The sequence below is a fragment of the Anabrus simplex genome, chromosome 3 (genome assembly GCF_040414725.1).
Source record: "Anabrus simplex isolate iqAnaSimp1 chromosome 3, ASM4041472v1, whole genome shotgun sequence".
Classification (NCBI taxonomy): domain Eukaryota; kingdom Metazoa; phylum Arthropoda; class Insecta; order Orthoptera; family Tettigoniidae; genus Anabrus; species Anabrus simplex.
Window position 1 is genome coordinate 292062479 of NC_090267.1, and position 18055 is coordinate 292080533.

General features: G+C 36.1%; 1 protein-coding gene across 2 annotated transcripts in view; it reads right to left on the reverse strand.

Moving 5' to 3' along the window:
* LOC136866278 (oxysterol-binding protein-related protein 6) overlaps positions 1-18055 on the reverse strand; it is a 398272-nt gene that overhangs the window by 212907 nt on the left and 167310 nt on the right. For both annotated transcript variants that reach the window (XM_067143100.2, XM_068226679.1), the window contains exon 9: positions 7623-7857. In XM_067143100.2, the coding sequence (XP_066999201.2) occupies positions 7623-7857 (235 nt within the window). The remainder of the gene's footprint in view (positions 1-7622; positions 7858-18055) is intronic.

The window sequence follows — 18055 nt, forward strand, 5'->3', positions numbered from 1 at the left end:
CTGCACGTGATCGATTTGGTCTTGCCATTAATGCAAAAAACACAAAGGTATTTGCACAACCTGCCCCAGGATTGACTCTTCCTGAATTCAGTATCTCCATCTTAGACACAACATTGGAGCAGGTTGATTACTTTTCATATTTTGGTAGCATCTTGTCTAAACGGTGTACCTGCGAACAAGATGTTGACAAAAGAATCAGGAACACGAGTGAAGTTTAAGGAAGCGGAGATTGTTATCAGTGGAATACTGTGTAGGAGGGATACTGACTGAAAGGTGATTGGGGATTTAAATGAGACTATGGAGTGGGTATGTGGGAAACTGGGAGCGAGATTTCTAGATCCTAATGGGTGGGTAAGAGTTAAGGATCTGCGTTCAGATGGCCTTCACTTAAACTGCAGGGGTACAAGTAAGTTAGGAAATTTGTTTAGAAGGGCTATAGGGAGGTACATTCAGGGAAATGGGGTGGCCTAGGGAGCAGTGATACGGGATCACAGAACTGGAAATCAAGTAGGGATGACATAAAAATGTCAATGCTCAAGTGTAGAAGTATTGTAAAGAAAGGAATAGAATTGAGTAATTTAATAGATATATACTTACTGGATATTGTAATAAGAGTTGAATCATGGCTGAGAAATGATATAAGGGATCCAGAAATTTTCTCACGGAAATGGAGTGTGTCACATTCAATTTGCAAAGTATACATTTATTGAATATTGAATTTTCATGACGGCATTGTAATCGAAACAGACTTTCAATGTATTAGGTCGTGTTACGTACATGTTGTACGTGTTGAAGAGATGTTAAGTACAGATCCTTTCAAACAGAACAAAGATGGCCTAGGCCACCATAGCTCAATTGGTAGAGCAACCGACGCGAAATCGGGAGGTTGTGGGTTCGGATCCCACTGGTGTCCGGCTGGCCATTTTTGCTCTGTACTTAACATCTCTTCAACACGTACGACATGTACATAACACAGCCTAATACGTTGAAAGTCTGTTTCGATTATACATTTATTATTCACCTATTCAATACCTACAATACCACGTTTTGTGGTTACATAATCATAAAAGATTAAAAGTTGTGAACATGTTTCGCCCTTCTTATTGGACATCATCAGCACTTTAGTTAATGTAGTAGCCAACCAGGCAAAATACCAAATGAACAAATTTCTTAATCCTAAAACAAAAATATGTAAACATGAAATTGATCCCGAAATTCTTAAAACCAACACAAAGAAAGAATTTAAACAATGCAACCGCACATAGAGTTCAAAACAGAGTAAATGACATCTGGTTGAAGAATGAAATCAAAATAAAGTACCAAAAGAAAGCCCAATTGAACCTTCAGTTATATAGAACACATTTAATAGTAGCTCAAGAACTAGTCTCATTAGAATGGAAATCATTCCAACAACATGTAGACAACAAACTAATGCAGCTAATGGACAAAAAACAGGTAACACTCAACAAAAAACTAACGCAACTAAGATTAACCCAAACACAACAATCTAAGCTAAACACGGACAAACAAACAACAAACCCATCGCATACCAACACTCCTACAGTAACAAATTTGACAAATATACAGTTTTCAAATGAAGAGATAGAGCTTTTACACAAAGGTCCCAAACATAATTGGCCTAACAAGAATAAAGAGGTCGATATTATAAACACAATAGCCGAAATAGAAACCAACATTTCCAAACTACCTTGTGAAGTACAAAACGATATAAGAACAGATTTAAAGAAAAAACTTCCAAGGTTAGCAGAAGACTTGAACAATAAATTTGACCCTGAACAACATACATTAATACAGAACATGAAAACCAAAATAGATAATAACAACATCATTGTAACCAAAGCTGACAAAGGAGGCTCAATAGTTCTATTAGATAAAGATACATATATTCAAAAAACAGAAGATTTTCTTAATAGTAATAACTACACAATAGTTAATAAGGACCCGATAGCAAGAATACAACGTAACCTAAAGACATTACTAAAAAAATCAACATTTCTTTTTAATGATCAGGAACAACAAAGGCTCACAAACATTAATCCCTGCCTTCCTGTAGCAAGAGCTCTTCCTAAAATACACAAGAAGGATATCCCAATACGTCCCATCATTGACTGCCGTAACAGTCCAACCTATAAAATTTAGAAATACATTCATAGCTTCCTCAAAAGACACTACACATTTAATAACAAGCAGCCCTTAAAGAATTCAAGTGTTTTTTGCAAGACAGTTAACAATTTCAACCTACAACCCCATCACACAATGTGCTCCTTTGACGTAGTTAACATGTATTCAAACATCCCGACGAAAGACGCTATTAATATTATCTATAACAACATCTGTAAACATAATAGCCTCAGTAAAATGGAGATCGACGAATTCACGACAATATTAAAGTTTACATTAGATAACAACTATTACACTTTTAATAAAAAATCTATAAACAGAACGGCCTAGCAATGGGAGTCCCAATTTCGGGCATCCTAGCTGATATCTACATGGATACGATAGAGCACACAACAATCAAAACCAACATTAAAGGAATTTGTTTGTGGTTGAGGTATGTGGATGACACGTTTGTAGTAATTGATAAGAATGTCACCAACGGCAACGAAATATTAGAAAACTTAAACATCAACCCTAACATAAATTTTACAAAAGAAGATGAGGTTAAAGGCTCCTTAAACTTCTTAGATATAAAGGTCACCCGAACCAGTAACTCCTTTGAGTATCAGTATCACAGAAAACCTACACATTCGTCAGTAACCATAAATAATTCTTCAGTACACCCTGGATCACAGAAACAGGCATCTTTTTACAGCCTGATATACCAATCTTTAAGAATTCCATTATCCCCTATAAACTTAAAAACTGAACTAAATTACATAAGGAATCTTGCCAAAATTAATAGATACAAGATCGAAATGGTAAACCACCTAATACATAAGATTAGTAACAAGTTGTCCACAAACCTTGTACCAGACAAACCCACCAGAAATAAATACGCCATTTTTACTTATAGTAATCCAACTATCCACCAAATGACTTAATACCTTCAACAAATATAACATAAACATAACTTTCAGAACAACCAACACAACACAAAACATATTTTTCAATAATAATAATAATAATAATAATAATAATAATAATAATAATAATAATAATAATAATAATAATAATAATAACAACAGTCAATATTCAGGCTCAGGAGTGTACAGGTTAACATGTTCACAGTGTGGATTTTCATACGTTGGTCAGACTGGACGAAGTTTCCTTGTAAGATACATGGAACATTTCAGTGCTGATAAACACAACAAATATTCTACTATGAGTACACATATGAAGGAAACAGGTCACTATTTCACTTCAATAGAAAAGGATCTTACTATAATCAGGATTACTAATAAGGGTAAACTGCTAAATGAATTAGAGAATATTTATATTTTTCTAGACAAAACATTTACCGGTAATAAAGATCGCAACCTTAACGACGACACAGAGGTTAAGAGTTCTTTATATACATGAACACCCAAGTTATTAAAAACAGTCATTCCAAAGCAAAATAAGATCCCACGAACACTTAAAATTGTCAATACAACAACCCCACTTATCCCCCCGACTACTAAGCCTACATCTGCCCCTTCAAATAGTCCCCCTCCCACACTGATACCGACACGTAATACTCCACCCAGTTCTACCCTCCCTCAACTCGCCCCCCTCCCTCCGTCACACCCATACAACACGCGAAGTAGGAACTCCAGTCAGACCAATGCTGCTAACAAAACAAGACAGATACTCACACGGCATTTGAGTAAGTATCCAATTTTACGCAATCCCAACATTGTACAATCACATACGTTTTAAACACACACATCAAATACGTCTTTTTATTCTTTTGCAGTTTAACAACATTCTATTCCGTTGAGATTCCTACAACATCTGGAAGACTACACTTATATGTGAAAATCAACACAACTTCCAAACAGAGATAAATCTTCAACTTATACTCCATTTCAACGATTACTCCAGAGTGTATCTTAAATCAATTCAACTCAATGAAGAAACACCATTTGTTTCTTCTTAACCTAAATTCAACAACTGTATAATTTAAAACAAAATTCCACCTCTGATCTACTTAACAGCGACCGCGGCATATATTACTGACTTTTACTAAGAAAAGGATCCATTTCAGTTCCAGACACATGCCGATTTTAAAAACTTCTTATTACAAATAATTTTTTAGACAATATTGTAAAATATACTACAATAATTTTATCATGTGCTCGTACTTCCCATGTCACATTTCTTAACTACTGATTCAAAGAAAAAAAAAATTTAATATCACAACATCTCATCTCAATTTTTCATAATCAATAATGTAATCATTCTTTAAAAAATTGTTCGTTTTAAGATTAACTAAAGTGCTGATGATACCCAATAAGAAGGGCGAAACATGTCCACAACTTTTTAATCTTTTATGATTATGTAACCACAAAACATGGTATTGTAGGTATTGAATAGGTGAATAATAAATGTATACTTTGTAAAATTGAATGTGATCACTGTTGTCAATACGGACCAAAAAATGAGATTAATGACTTTTACTGGAGTGTGTATCGTAGATATAGGATAGGAATGGTAGGAGGGGGAGTATTCATTCTGGTGAAAGAAGAACTTGTAAACTACAAAAAAGTTAAAGATGACAAACATGAAATTCTAGGTGTAAGGCTCATCTCTAAAGATAGTAGGCAACTCGATGTCATTGGAGTGTACAGACCGGGAAAGGGTAGCGCTGATGCTGATTTGGAATTATTTGATGAGATAATCAGCTATATGGGAAACGATATGGAAAGGAATGTGATTGTAGTGGGTGATCTCAATTTACCAAATGTCAATTGGGAAGGTAATGTCCGATTCATTGGCTGAATGGTCAGCGTTAAGGCCTTCGGTTCAGAGGGTTCCGGGTTTGATTCCTGGCCGGGTCGGGGAATTTAATCGCCTTTGATTAATTCTTCTGACCCAGGGACCGGGTGTTTTTCTTTGTCCAAACACTTTCCTCTTCGTATTCAGACAACACACCACAGAAACACGCAATAGTGATTACATCCCTACATATAGGGTTAGCATTAGGCAGGGCATCTGGCCGTAAAACAGGGCCAAATCCGCGTGTGCGAACTCGGGTGTGGGAAAAGCGGTAGAAAAAGAAGAAGAAAAAAGAATTGGCAAGGTAATGCAAATGACAGGAAGCATGACCAACAAATGGCAAATAAGTTAATATGGGAAGGGCATCTGATTCAGAAAGTGATGGAACCAACCACAGGGAAGAACATTCTGGATGTGGTGCTGGTTAAACCAGATGAGCTCTATAGAGAAACTGAAGTAATAGAAGGTATTAATGATCACGAAGCTGTTTTTGTCCTAGTTAAAAATACAAGTGAAAGAAAGGAAGATATTAAAATTAGGACTATTAGTACCATATGGCTGATAAAACAGGCATTAGAGAGTTTTTAAAAAGTAACTATGATCGGTGGAAAAAGGTAAATAAAAATGTAAACAGACTCTGGGATGGGTTTAAAGCAATTGTTGAGAACTTGGCCATATGAAAATTCTTCAAAATTTATAAGCATATAAATGAAAATCAATACTTATTAACTTGAAGAACCAAGGACCATTACCAATGCTCAACTTTCAAGTTTTTAACAACACACCATTTGACAATTAAATGGAATGTGCTTTCTGATTTTTATTGTAATATCTTTTAATATCAAGAACCAACCACCTATGTCATAATCCTCAAATAATTGTCATGTTTTTAGACTCAAATATTAACACAAATATTGTTAAGTAATAGTATACTACATTTTATATTGTAATAGTTGTTTAACGATCTCTAATCCATTTTACAAGACATAGTTTTTAACAGTTTTCATAAGTCATTTCCAATCGGGTACCTGATCTATTCTTAAGGTAAAAAATATGGTTGTTGATGCCTACTATTGATAGGCAAACATGTACCATCCAATATACTAATTTTATGTTAACAATTTTAATAAGGACAAAGTCATAATTTTTAAGATTGGACTGTATTGTATTGAATAGGTGGGTGAACAATAAAAACATACTAGTGTTATTTATTATTGTAAGTGGTATGTTCCGAGCTGTCAGTGGAGAGATGGCGTGGAATGACATCAGTAGACAAATAAGTATGAGTGGTGTCTTTAAAAGTAGGAATGATCACAATATGAAGATAAAGGTGGAATTCAAGAGGAAAAATTGGGGCAAATATTTGTTTATAGAAGGGGAGTTAGGGATTGTAATAACTTACCAAGGAAGATGTTCAATAAATTTCCAATTTCTTTGCAATCATTTAAGAAAAGGCTAGGAAAACAACAGACAGGGAATCTGCCACCTGGGTAACTGCCCTAAATACAGATCAGTAGTGACTGATTTGTTTCGGACCATTAATGCACACAGTCTTCACGAATAACAACCTAAGATTGCATACCAAACTCATGGTGTACAAAGCTGTTGTCATTTCCATGCTACTGTATGGCTGTGAAACTTGGACACTCTACTGCCGTGATATCAAAAAACTTCAGCGCTTCCACCAACAAAAAATGAGATACATCTTGAATATTAAGAGGGAGGACTATGTGACCAACACGGCAGTTCTTGACAAAGCACAGCTAAATAGCATTGAGGCACAGTCGAGATGGTTAGGCCATGTTCACTGCATGAGTGATACCAAGCTTCCCTGTCAAATTCTTTGTGGTGAACTTACCTCTGACAGTAGACCTGATGGAGCCCCATTTAAGCATTGTAAGGACCAGTTGAAACACATCATGAAGACAACTGGTATAAATATACAGACATGGGGAAAATGTGCTGTGGACCGTTCACTGTGGCAGAACACTACATCCACCACTGTCCACTTCTTCTAAAGAGAACGTTGCAGACATCAAGAGGCCAAGTGACAAGCAAGAAAGCTCCATCAGTTACAACCCGACCCTCCTGCATCCATTCAGTGTGATTTGTGTGGGAGTATGTTTTATGTCAAGATTAGTCTGTTTAGTCATCGCAAACACATTCATAAACTGAGTTGATCTGCTCACCTTATGCAGGAAGAAGTTATACATACTCAGATCGAGTCACAGCTGATGACGATATCAGTAAGATACAATTTAAAACCCAGTGTGTGACCATCTTTAAGAGGAGAAAGATTTATCATATATATGTTACAGATTCTTTGTTGCATACTTTTGACTGATGAATGAGAGTAAATAAAATAATATGATGACTAAAACTAGGGAAACGATGGGACAAATTGAATGTTATAAACCTTTTTTAAGAAAATTGATATGTTTTGAATATCAGAACAATAATGATATCACTCAAACAATTCCACCTCATATATATCGGCTTATGTGTCATCTAAATTATGTTATTAAAAATCATTTCAAAAAAAAAAAAAAAAAGAAAGGTTACAGAACACAGTACCCCGAAACTTGTTAGAGAGAAAGCTTTCATCGTGCAAACTTGTTAGGAAAGAAACATGAGATTAAATAAAATCCACTAAAGGAATATTAATAGGCAATAACTCTTACTGTCTTTAGCTAATATGGCAAAATCCTCGCGGATCTGATTGTCTGGTGTACTGGAAGGCTTAGTATCAGCTGCAGTGACAGTCACAGCAGCTGTTCCAGTAACTATAGGTAGTAAATGTTCAGGTCCAGGTAGACTCTGTGGACGTGCTGCTACAGTTGCTGAAGGTAATGAAGAGTTACTACTACTTAATGCTCCCTGCATTCCAGGTGTGCCTAGACCTGAATAAGAACATGTCTGGAAACAAAAGAGGGAAAGAATTACTTACTAGTTATTGTTCATTGAAAATCAAATCTTGAAAAACGAAACAAAAAGCAATTTCATGAAAATATCACCTGAAATTGAATTAACTATCTAAAGTAGCAAACAAATTTGTATAAGCCTTTTTAAGCCTTTCTAAATATAATTCACATGAAAGCATTCCTTCTTCTCACAATAAGTAGTCCAGTGAAAGCATTCCTTCTCACAAAAAGTAGTCCAGTGACATTCGAGGAGACTATTAAGAAAATAAATGCGATTGGGGAAAATAATGCAAATTGAGAGGGGCTTTCTTTCAAGAAAACCTGTGCCCATCAAAACATACACAATGATCCTACCTACATAATTACAGGCATATGGATCAATCCAAGTGACATATAAAATAAATTAAAATAAATTACCATATCATTTTTTCTAAATCTTAAAAGTTGTATATGCATAAAAAGAGATTGAAAAGGAAGACACTTAAATTTTATTCATAACCTACTATCTATATTTTCACAGCAGAAATGAAATTTCCAGGAAAACTTGCCCTGATGAAGGTTTTATAAGCCTTGGTTTGAGCCTATTTTCATTAGACAAAATAATAAAAAAGAAATTAAAAAGCGTTTGTTGTTTATTTCTTTAAAATATTTTGAACAGTATAACAGTAGCTAAGATCATACATGAACTCTCATTTATTATCTTCCCTCTGTATATGCAAAATTTCAGGATAGCCTTTAAAGTACCTTCCTAGCGTTCACCTAGAAAATTGAGAAAACCTACGGAAACCTTCAAGATGGCTAACTGGGATAAGTATCCAATCTCCAGAGTTCATGGTACTCGTCACAATGGTAACATCTTAGTATACTAAGGTACCCCAATTAATAAATTTGCCTAGTTTCAGAGTTTCTGTATAAATTGCAAGAGTTGATAGAGGAATTTTGTGAACAAATAGAAGAACTAATGGAACCCTTGAAAGATCACAAAATACAGTTATGGGAAACCTGAATGCCAAAACAGATCAAGAACAGTTTGGTGCCAAAACAGATCAACAACAGTCTGGTAAGACTGTGGGCCCACACAGACAAGAGCAGAGAAATGAAAGGAAAGATAGACTGCTTCAGTTCTACCAAGACAAAGAACCAGTATTCATGAATACATAGTTCCAATTACCACCTTACTGTCTGTACACCTGGCAAACTCCAATTGACAGCCTGCAAGCAATGGGAAGAAATCAGTTTAAATCACAATAAATAATTGTTTCCAAAACTGTGTAAAAATATATCAAGGAGCTGGCATTTAACATATTAGACCATAATTCAGTTGTTGCAGAGATACTGAAAATCCAATTAACAAACCATCAAATCAAGAGAACTAACAAAGACATGAAGTTTCAAGCCAGATCTCAAGATATTCTGAACACCAGAACTGCAAATCTTCATATCAGATCTGAAATCAAAGCAGATGTTAGATGGTATGAACCTAACAAGGCAATTCGAGAAACTATACTGGATCAATTAAGCATTTTGACTTGAAAGGAGGACTGGATGAATGAGATTCTTGAGCTAACAGAACAACCAAGAGTTAACAAGAACAAGCAGGATTATGTGAACATCCAAAGAACTATCAGGAGGAAGACAAGAAGTATGGATTAAGAAACATTGTAAAGAAATTGAAAATCTTGAAAAACAAGAATGACAGTTTCAAATGGCATAAAACAGCAAGAGATAATGTTCACTACCTGGAAAGAACGGATGCGAAACTAGTCAACATGAAAACAAACCTGTTGTAGACAAGGAAAAGCAAGTATGGAAGAACTAAATCACAGATCTCTTTATGAATGATCACAAGGAATCTGACAATGTCGAAGAGAAACTGGATTGTCCAGAGCTTTTCAAGAATGAGCTAAAGAAAGTCTTAGACCAAGAAGAGTGTGTCAAAGCTGTGGGCCTAGATCAAATTAATGCCAAACTGCTTCAACTGATTGGTATTAATTGTGGAGCTAATATTCAAAAGAGACTTTGTCACTCAATTAAAACTATAAGGAATGATAAAAAAAACAGGTCTTTCTCAAATTAACATCTTATTGCTTACTTTATGCATTGAAGTACATACATATAGGTTATACAAATGTAACAAGACACCCTAATCAAATCAAACTACAGTAGAAATTCAATGTTAACATGCAAAATTCTGGACATAATTGTTTTTGACTGAACTGAGAGGTCATAATACTTTTTGTTTGCATGAACACGGGACATAGTCCTCTTTGACTGCACATTAATTTAATAAAGTCTAAAACATTCTGAAAAATTGTAATAAACAGACCATTCAACCACAATGTCATTTACTTAGATAATAATCATAGTTTCTATTTTTATTAAACTTTAAGACAGAAAGATTTATTTTTATATATGGAATCCCACATCATCTTCCTAACAGTAACATCATACTTCCTCAGGAGGAATTCTTGCTGCAGGTATATCCATTAACAATCTCTTGTACCATTCCAAATCATTTGCCTATATCAATTTTCACCAAAGAGTTTAAGGAGAAGTTTCTTCACATCTTCAATTTTCTCAGTTGGGACTGGGTGGGATGGCTGGATTTCCTGTAAGCAGAAACCTCTACTCATGTCTGAGCTCCAACCTCTCTTCAATACTGATTGAAATATGTCTAGTTCACTTTCAAATCTATAACATTCACAGGCCTTTACGTTAACTTCACGTCTTCCACATTGACTTACTGTACACTGAATGAGAATTTGTTTCATTTCACTGATTTTATCTAACTTCTAGAAACACTTTCCAAGCTTCTTAACATCATGCAGTTTCCAGTCTCTACCTAGTAACCTAACATCACCCATTGTTTTAAACACATCATAGTATTCTTCTTTTGAAACAATTGTACACTTCTTGCTCAATTGTTTTTCTAACTGACCAAAAATACGGTCTGCCAGCATACAGCTATGACCTCTCAATGGACAAATAATTACAGTATCTTCAATGCCTGTTGTTCTCAGCAGAAAATGAATAAGAGTATGCAGAATGTGATTGTTTTTGTTCTGAGCCACACACCCATCACAAAATATTCTAATATTTTTCTTATTCTCCAAATCTAGTGAACTCAAGTGATGTAAAAGAGCACCTTGACCAGCCTGGTCTTCGGTCCATACATAAAATACTGGAGAGTGGTCTTGTTTAGGGTCAACAATGCATAAATTACACAAACTTATTTGTCTCGAATAGTATGCCTCTTGAATTGGGGTCTTGGGAAGAGGTTGTACTTGCTGTAAGTCAAAACATAATGCGACTGTATCTTGCGGTTGATCTTCTAGGAGACTTTCATAAAATGCATTAGCACGTAATCTGTGCACTCCCTTTTCTATCATGTAATGACTTTTCTGGATTCTGACTGGTTTTGATTAGGAATGATAATTTGGCACAATAGCTACAAACATCTGAAGCTGGTGTTCTGAAACAAAGGTTATTTTCTGACACAAAAATACAGTGAAACATTGAAAAGCTGACTTTCAGCTCTGTAATCACATCTTTGTTATAGACTGTAGAGTTTACTTATATTAAGTGTGCAATCTAAGCATATCCTCTTTGACTTTTCCCTACTGTAATGGCTTTCATGACCTTTGAGAATCTTCAAAAATTGACACACACACACTTTCCTTCTTCTGTATCAATTTGCTAGACCTTCTAATCAGTACCTTGCTTCTCAATCAAGTGTTCATCACATTTAACCTTATGTGCTATATTTCTTAGCCTTGTTTGATTTTACCAAAAGCACAGACATAAAAAATTTCTTACAGACATTCACTGGCTTCCCTAGTTTTGTTGGTAAAACAAATTTCAGACTGTATGCATACATACATACATACATACATACATACATTATCATTACAGACTGTTATGCCTTTCAGCGTTCAGTCTGCAAGCCTCTGAGAATTTACTAAACGTCGCAACAATCCTCGATTTGCAACTAGTGTTGTGGCCTCATTTAGTTCTATACCTCTTATCTTTAAATCGTTAGAAACAGAGTCTAACCATCGTCATCTTGGTCTCCCTCTACTTCTCTTACCCTCCATAACAGAGTCCATTATTCTCCTAGGTAACCTATCCTCCTCCATTCGCCTCACATGACCCCACCACCGAAGCCGGTTTATGCGTACAGCTTCATCCATTGAGTTCATTCCTAAATTAGCCTTTATCTCCTCATTCAGAGTTCCCTCCGGCCATTGTTCCCACCTGTTTGTACCAGCAATCATTCTTGCTACTTTCATGTCTGTTACTTCTAACTTATGAATAAGATATCCTGAGTCCACCCAGCTTTCACTCCCATAAAGCAAAGTTGGTCTGAAAACAGACCGATGTAAAGATAGTTTCGTCTGGGAGCTGACTTCCTTCTTACAGAATACTGCTGATCGCAACTGCGAGCTCACTGCATTAGCTTTACTACACCTTGATTCAATCTCACTTACTATATTACCATCCTGGGAAAACACACAACCTAAATACTTGAAATTATCGACCTGTTCTAGCTTTGTATCACCAATCTGGCATTCAATTCTGTTGGATTTCTTACCTACTGACATCAATTTAGTCTTCGAGAGGCTAATTTTCATACCATACTCATTGCACCTATTTTCAAGTTCCAAGATGTTAGACTGCAGGCTTTCGGCACAGTCTGCCATTAAGACCAAGTCGTCAGCATAGGCCAGGCTGCTTACTACATTTCCACCTAACTGAATCCCTCCCTGCCATTTTATACCTTTCAGCATATGATCCATGTAAACTACAAACAGCAAAGGTGAAAGATTACAGCCTTGTCAAACTCCTGTAAGTACCCTGAACCAAGAACTCATTCTACCATCAATTCTCACTGAAGCCCAATTGTCAACATAAATGCCTTTGATTGATTTTAATAATCTACCTTTAATTCCATAGTCCCCCAGTATAGCGAACATCTTTTCCCTCGGTACCCTGTCATATGCTTTCTCTAGATCTACGAAACATAAACACAACTGCCTATTCCTCTCGTAGCATTTTTCAATTACCTGGCGCATACTGAAAATCTGATCCTGACAGCCTCTCTGTGGTCTGAAACCACACTGGTTTTCATCCAACTTCCTCTCGACGACTGATCGCACCCTCCCTTCCAAGATGCCTGTGAATACTTTGCCTGGTATACTAATCAATGAGATACCTCGATAGTTGTTGCAATCCTTCCTGTTCCCTTGCTTATAGATAGGTGCAATTACTGCTTTTGTCCAATCTGAAGGTACCTTACCAACACTCCATGCTAATTTGACTACTCTATGAAGCCATTTCATGCCAGCCTTCCCACTATACTTCACCATTTCAGGTCTAATTTCATCTATTCCTGCTGCCTTATGACAATGGAGTTTATTTACTATCCTTTCCACTTCCTCAAGCATAATTTCACCAACATCATTCTCCTCCTCCCCATGAGCTTGACTGTTTGCAACACCACCATGATGATTTCCTTTTACATTGAGAAGATGTTCAAAATATTCCCTCCACCTCTCCAGTGATTCCCTGGGATCTGTTATGAGTTCACCTGAATTACTCAAAACACTGTTCATTTCCTTATTCCCTCCCTTCCTAAGATTCTTTATTACTGTCCAGAAAGGTTTCCCTGCTGCTTGACCTAGCCTTTCCAGGTTATTACCAAAATCTTCCCATGACTTCTTTTTGGATTCAACAACTATTTGTTTCGCTCTGTTTCTTTCATCTACGTACAAATCCCTGTCTACCTCGGCCCTTGTTTGGAGCCATTTCTGATAAGCCTTCTTTTTACGTTTACAGGCTGCTCTCACTTCATCAGTCCACCAAGATGTTCACCTTTTCCCATCTTTACACACAGTTGTTCCTAGGCATTCCCTTGCTGTTTCTACTACAGCATCCCTGTATGCCACCCATTCACTTTCTATATCCTGAACCTGCTTACTGTCTACTGTTCGAAACTTCTCACTAATCATATCCATGTACTTCTGTCTAATTTCTTCGTCCTGGAGATTTTCTACCCTTATTCGTTTGCAGACAGATTTCACTTTCTCTACCCTAGGCCTAGAGATACTTAGTTCACTACAGATCAGATAATGGTCTGTATCATCGAAAAATCCCCGAAAAACTCGTACATTCCTAAAAGATTTCCTGAATTCAAAGTCTGTTAAGATATAGTCTATTATGGATCTGGTACCCCTAGCCTCCCATGTGTAGCGGTGAATAGCCTTATGCTTGAAGAATGTATTCGTAACAGCTAAACCCATACTAGCACAGAAGTCCAGCAAACGCTTCCCATTCCCATTAGCTTCCATATCTTCCCCACATTTACCAATCACCCTTTCGTATCCTTCAGTTCTATTCCCAACTCTCGCATTGAAATCGCCCATTAGCACTATTCTATCCTTGCTGTTGACCCTGACCACCATGTACTCAATGCTTCATAAAATTTGTCAACTTCATCCTCATCTGCACCCTCACATAGTGAATACACTGACACAATTCTTGTCCTAATTCCTCCCACTGACAAATCTACCCACATCATTCGCTCACTTACGTGCCTAACAGAAACTATGTTGCGTGCAATGGTATTCCTGATAAAGAGCCCTACCCCAGACTCTGCCCTTCCTTTTCTAACACCCGTCAAGTACACTTTATAATCTCCTATCTCTTCCTCCTTATCTCCCCTTACCCGAATATCACTTACTCCTAGCACATCCAGATGCATCCTCTTTGCTGACTCAGCAAGTTGCAATAATGATAAACATTGCTGTTCATGCAATGCTTGATGGAGTCAATTTATATGATGGTAACGTTCTGATTGGCTAAAGATGACAAAGTCTTGTTTCAATGAATACAGCAGTGAACAAAGTAGTTGTTTGAATGAATAGTCTACTTTCAGAGACCAACAGAGCTAAGACAAAGTCTCTTTTGAATGTTTTCTGAGTACTGGGACCTCAGGATGAATTTCATAAAGTGAAACCAGTACTTAACTCACTTTTTTTCAATTTTTGGACAAAGTCTCTTTTGAATGTTAGCTCCACAATTATGACAACTTCCTTTTGAAGCTGCCCAACCATGTATATAACACAGAAACATTCCTGAGAACTATCAAAAATTTATTTTCATCAACTGCCAAACAAATCAAATTCTAAATTATGTAGTGATTACAGGACAATGAGTCTAACGAGACACGCTCTGTAAGTGTTTTTGAAAATTCTACACTCTCCACAATGGAGAAAAAATGAAAACATCAGTGAAACTGAGTTTGGGTTTAAAGCAGTCTTGGTACCAGGCCCCAGTCTTTCTCCAAACATTAAACATGATATCTTTATACAAGATCCAAAACATAATGAGTCTGACAGTAAAGATTTGTTTGTCAAAGAACTTTTGATGCAAGAAACTTGCATCAAAATTTGGAGACCACATTACTGAAGATATCATGACACAAAAAGGAGTTAGACAAGGTTGCATCCTTTCTTCAAATTTTTCAACTTACACGCTGAAGCCATTTTTTTAACTGGCCTTGATGAAGTTGATAAAGGAATCAAGATCAAATAAACACCATCCATTATGCAGATGACACCATGATACCTACTAACAATTTTAAAGACCCTCAATTCCTTTTCAGTAGCATCAACAATATAAGCAATGAGTTTGGCCTGAAAATAAATATTTAGAAAACAAAATTCATGGTTATCAGCAAGCAGAAAATCACCAAAGCTGCTATCAGCCGAGTTGGAAACACCATTGAAAGGGTGTCATGTTTCAAGAACTCAAGATGATGGGTAATACAACAATGGGATCCAGATGTAGAAACAAAAACTAGAATTGGCGCTGCAAGAAACTGCTTTTGAAATTAAAACATCTTGTGTGCAACCATGACCTCCAGTTCAAAACTCATTTTGTACAGTGTTAAGTGTTACAGGCACTGCTCTACGGTGTCCGAAGAATGGACACAACAGGCTTTAGCAATGAACCAACAGCAGGCTTTTGAAGTGTGGATGTATTGCAGAATGCAGAAGAACCCATGGGTACACCATGTCAACAATGAGGAGAAACTTTGTTGTTGCCAACCTTCTGTAAGGTGGAGAAGAAAAAGAAGAACTGTTAAGTGGGCTCCAACTTTATTTATTCGCATCACATAAATGTATTGCTGAAATGAATTATAAACTGTATTGCTGTAGGAAATGATCTAGTGAATCAACTATCTCCATTGATATTAACAGTCCTTTGTGACTCTAGTCTTGCTAGGCTCAGAATACAAAATGATCATGTTTGGGTCCTCTGTCCATACACTAGTTGATATGTAAGATGCTAGAGCTAGTTCCTTCTCTCATTCACAGTTTTACACGACTGTTTATATTGGAACTTGCAGTTTTACATAGAACCCAAACCTCATACACAAGACTTCTCATTTCAAAAAACCCAAATGTATTGGCCACTTGAAAAATGCAACCAGGCATCTGGATCTTGAGATTTCAGTGTGTGAACCGTCTAGCTCCATGGCTGAGTGGTCAGTATCCTGGCCTTCAGGTCAGAGGGCCACAGGTTCAATTCCTGGTTGGGTCATGGGGTTTTACACTTATTAAGTAGTCGACTCCCTTGGCTCAGGGAATGGGCGTTAGTGCTGTCTCCACCATTTATATCACTTACACAACACTGAACTCCACCATAATAACATGCACTTTACCATGCACATAAGATGCCGACGACACTCATCAGATGTCCTGCCTTACAATGGCTGCAGTTGGCAATAATAGCCATATGAAATCGCTATTAGTGTATGAACATTGGTCGATTCAGGTACAATAATTTTGTAATAATGATTATGAACTGAAATTCACTACTGTTTTTTATAATGAATTATCTCACTGAAACGCTTTCAACCAATTTTTGTACGGCAGTGCTCAATTTTACTGGATAGGTTATCCTGAATTTTTTAACAACTACTTAGAAAATGTGAAAATGATAGTTTTGTGAAGGATTAGTAGGGGTTGCTAATAGACATTTATAAACAAGTCATTTATTTTCTTTGAAGAATGAAGTTTCCTTTACAGTGAATATTTTAAAATGGGAAATTCTATATATTTCATATGTATATAATATGTACTATGAAGAAAAATTTTTCATGGTAACCTTTTATCATCATCATCATCATCATCATCTAATATTAAACATTAACACTGGTGCTTTTGGATTTCCACATGGAGGTTATGACCTCCTCACAATGCATCTGCAATAAATTTTTCAAAATTATTGTTCGTCACCCAGTTTGTGTTCATCTGAAAAAAAAAAAAAAGTTATATATATCATACTATATTGCTGCCGGGAGCCACCAAAAGCTAAGGGATATTGTAATATAACCAATGCAAAAAAAGATTTTGATGTGCTGGTTGAAGCTGCTTTTGAGACGAGTATATTTGTTATTTGACAGGTATGTTTGGCTGTCTCGTGAAAGTTTAGTCCCTTTAGAAGATGTAGAACATCGTGGAAAAGGATGCGATTATGTTATTCGCCGTAACTATGTCTATCTTACTGTATTAGCAACGCTGCTATGTATATATATAAAACAATAATTTAGGGATTAACCAACTTTATAAGATAATTTAAAACATTCGCCTTTTCTCCTGGCCAATATTCTTTAGTTCCTGTTCACAAAATAAACAAAATCCAACCTCACCGTTTTAACCAATCTAGTCTATTGAAGACTTGTATTGACAATTGCCTCAAGCTAACATAGGCTCGAATTTTCTTATGAAGAAGATCCACTTCAGTGCCAGACAAGAGTTGTTTTTAGAATTTTATATGACATAAATTTTCTTTTGGACAAAGATTTTTAAAACTGTTTACAATGATTTTAACATGTGTCGTATATGTCATGTCTCAACATCATATTTTATAACTACTATTCCTTAGTGTTATTAACCTTAAGAAATCACAGTTCAATTTTTATAAATTATAAATGTCCATTTTAAAAACTAATGTTTGTTTTAAGATTAAACAAGGCTGATGATGCCCAATAAAAGAAAGACGAACATGTCCCCTTAAAATTTAGAATTTCTATGTTTATAGAACCACATAACGTGGTATTAATTGTATTGAATAAGTGGGGTAATAAATATACTCCTTTTGTAAACGAAGTGAGGTTTCCTTCCCTT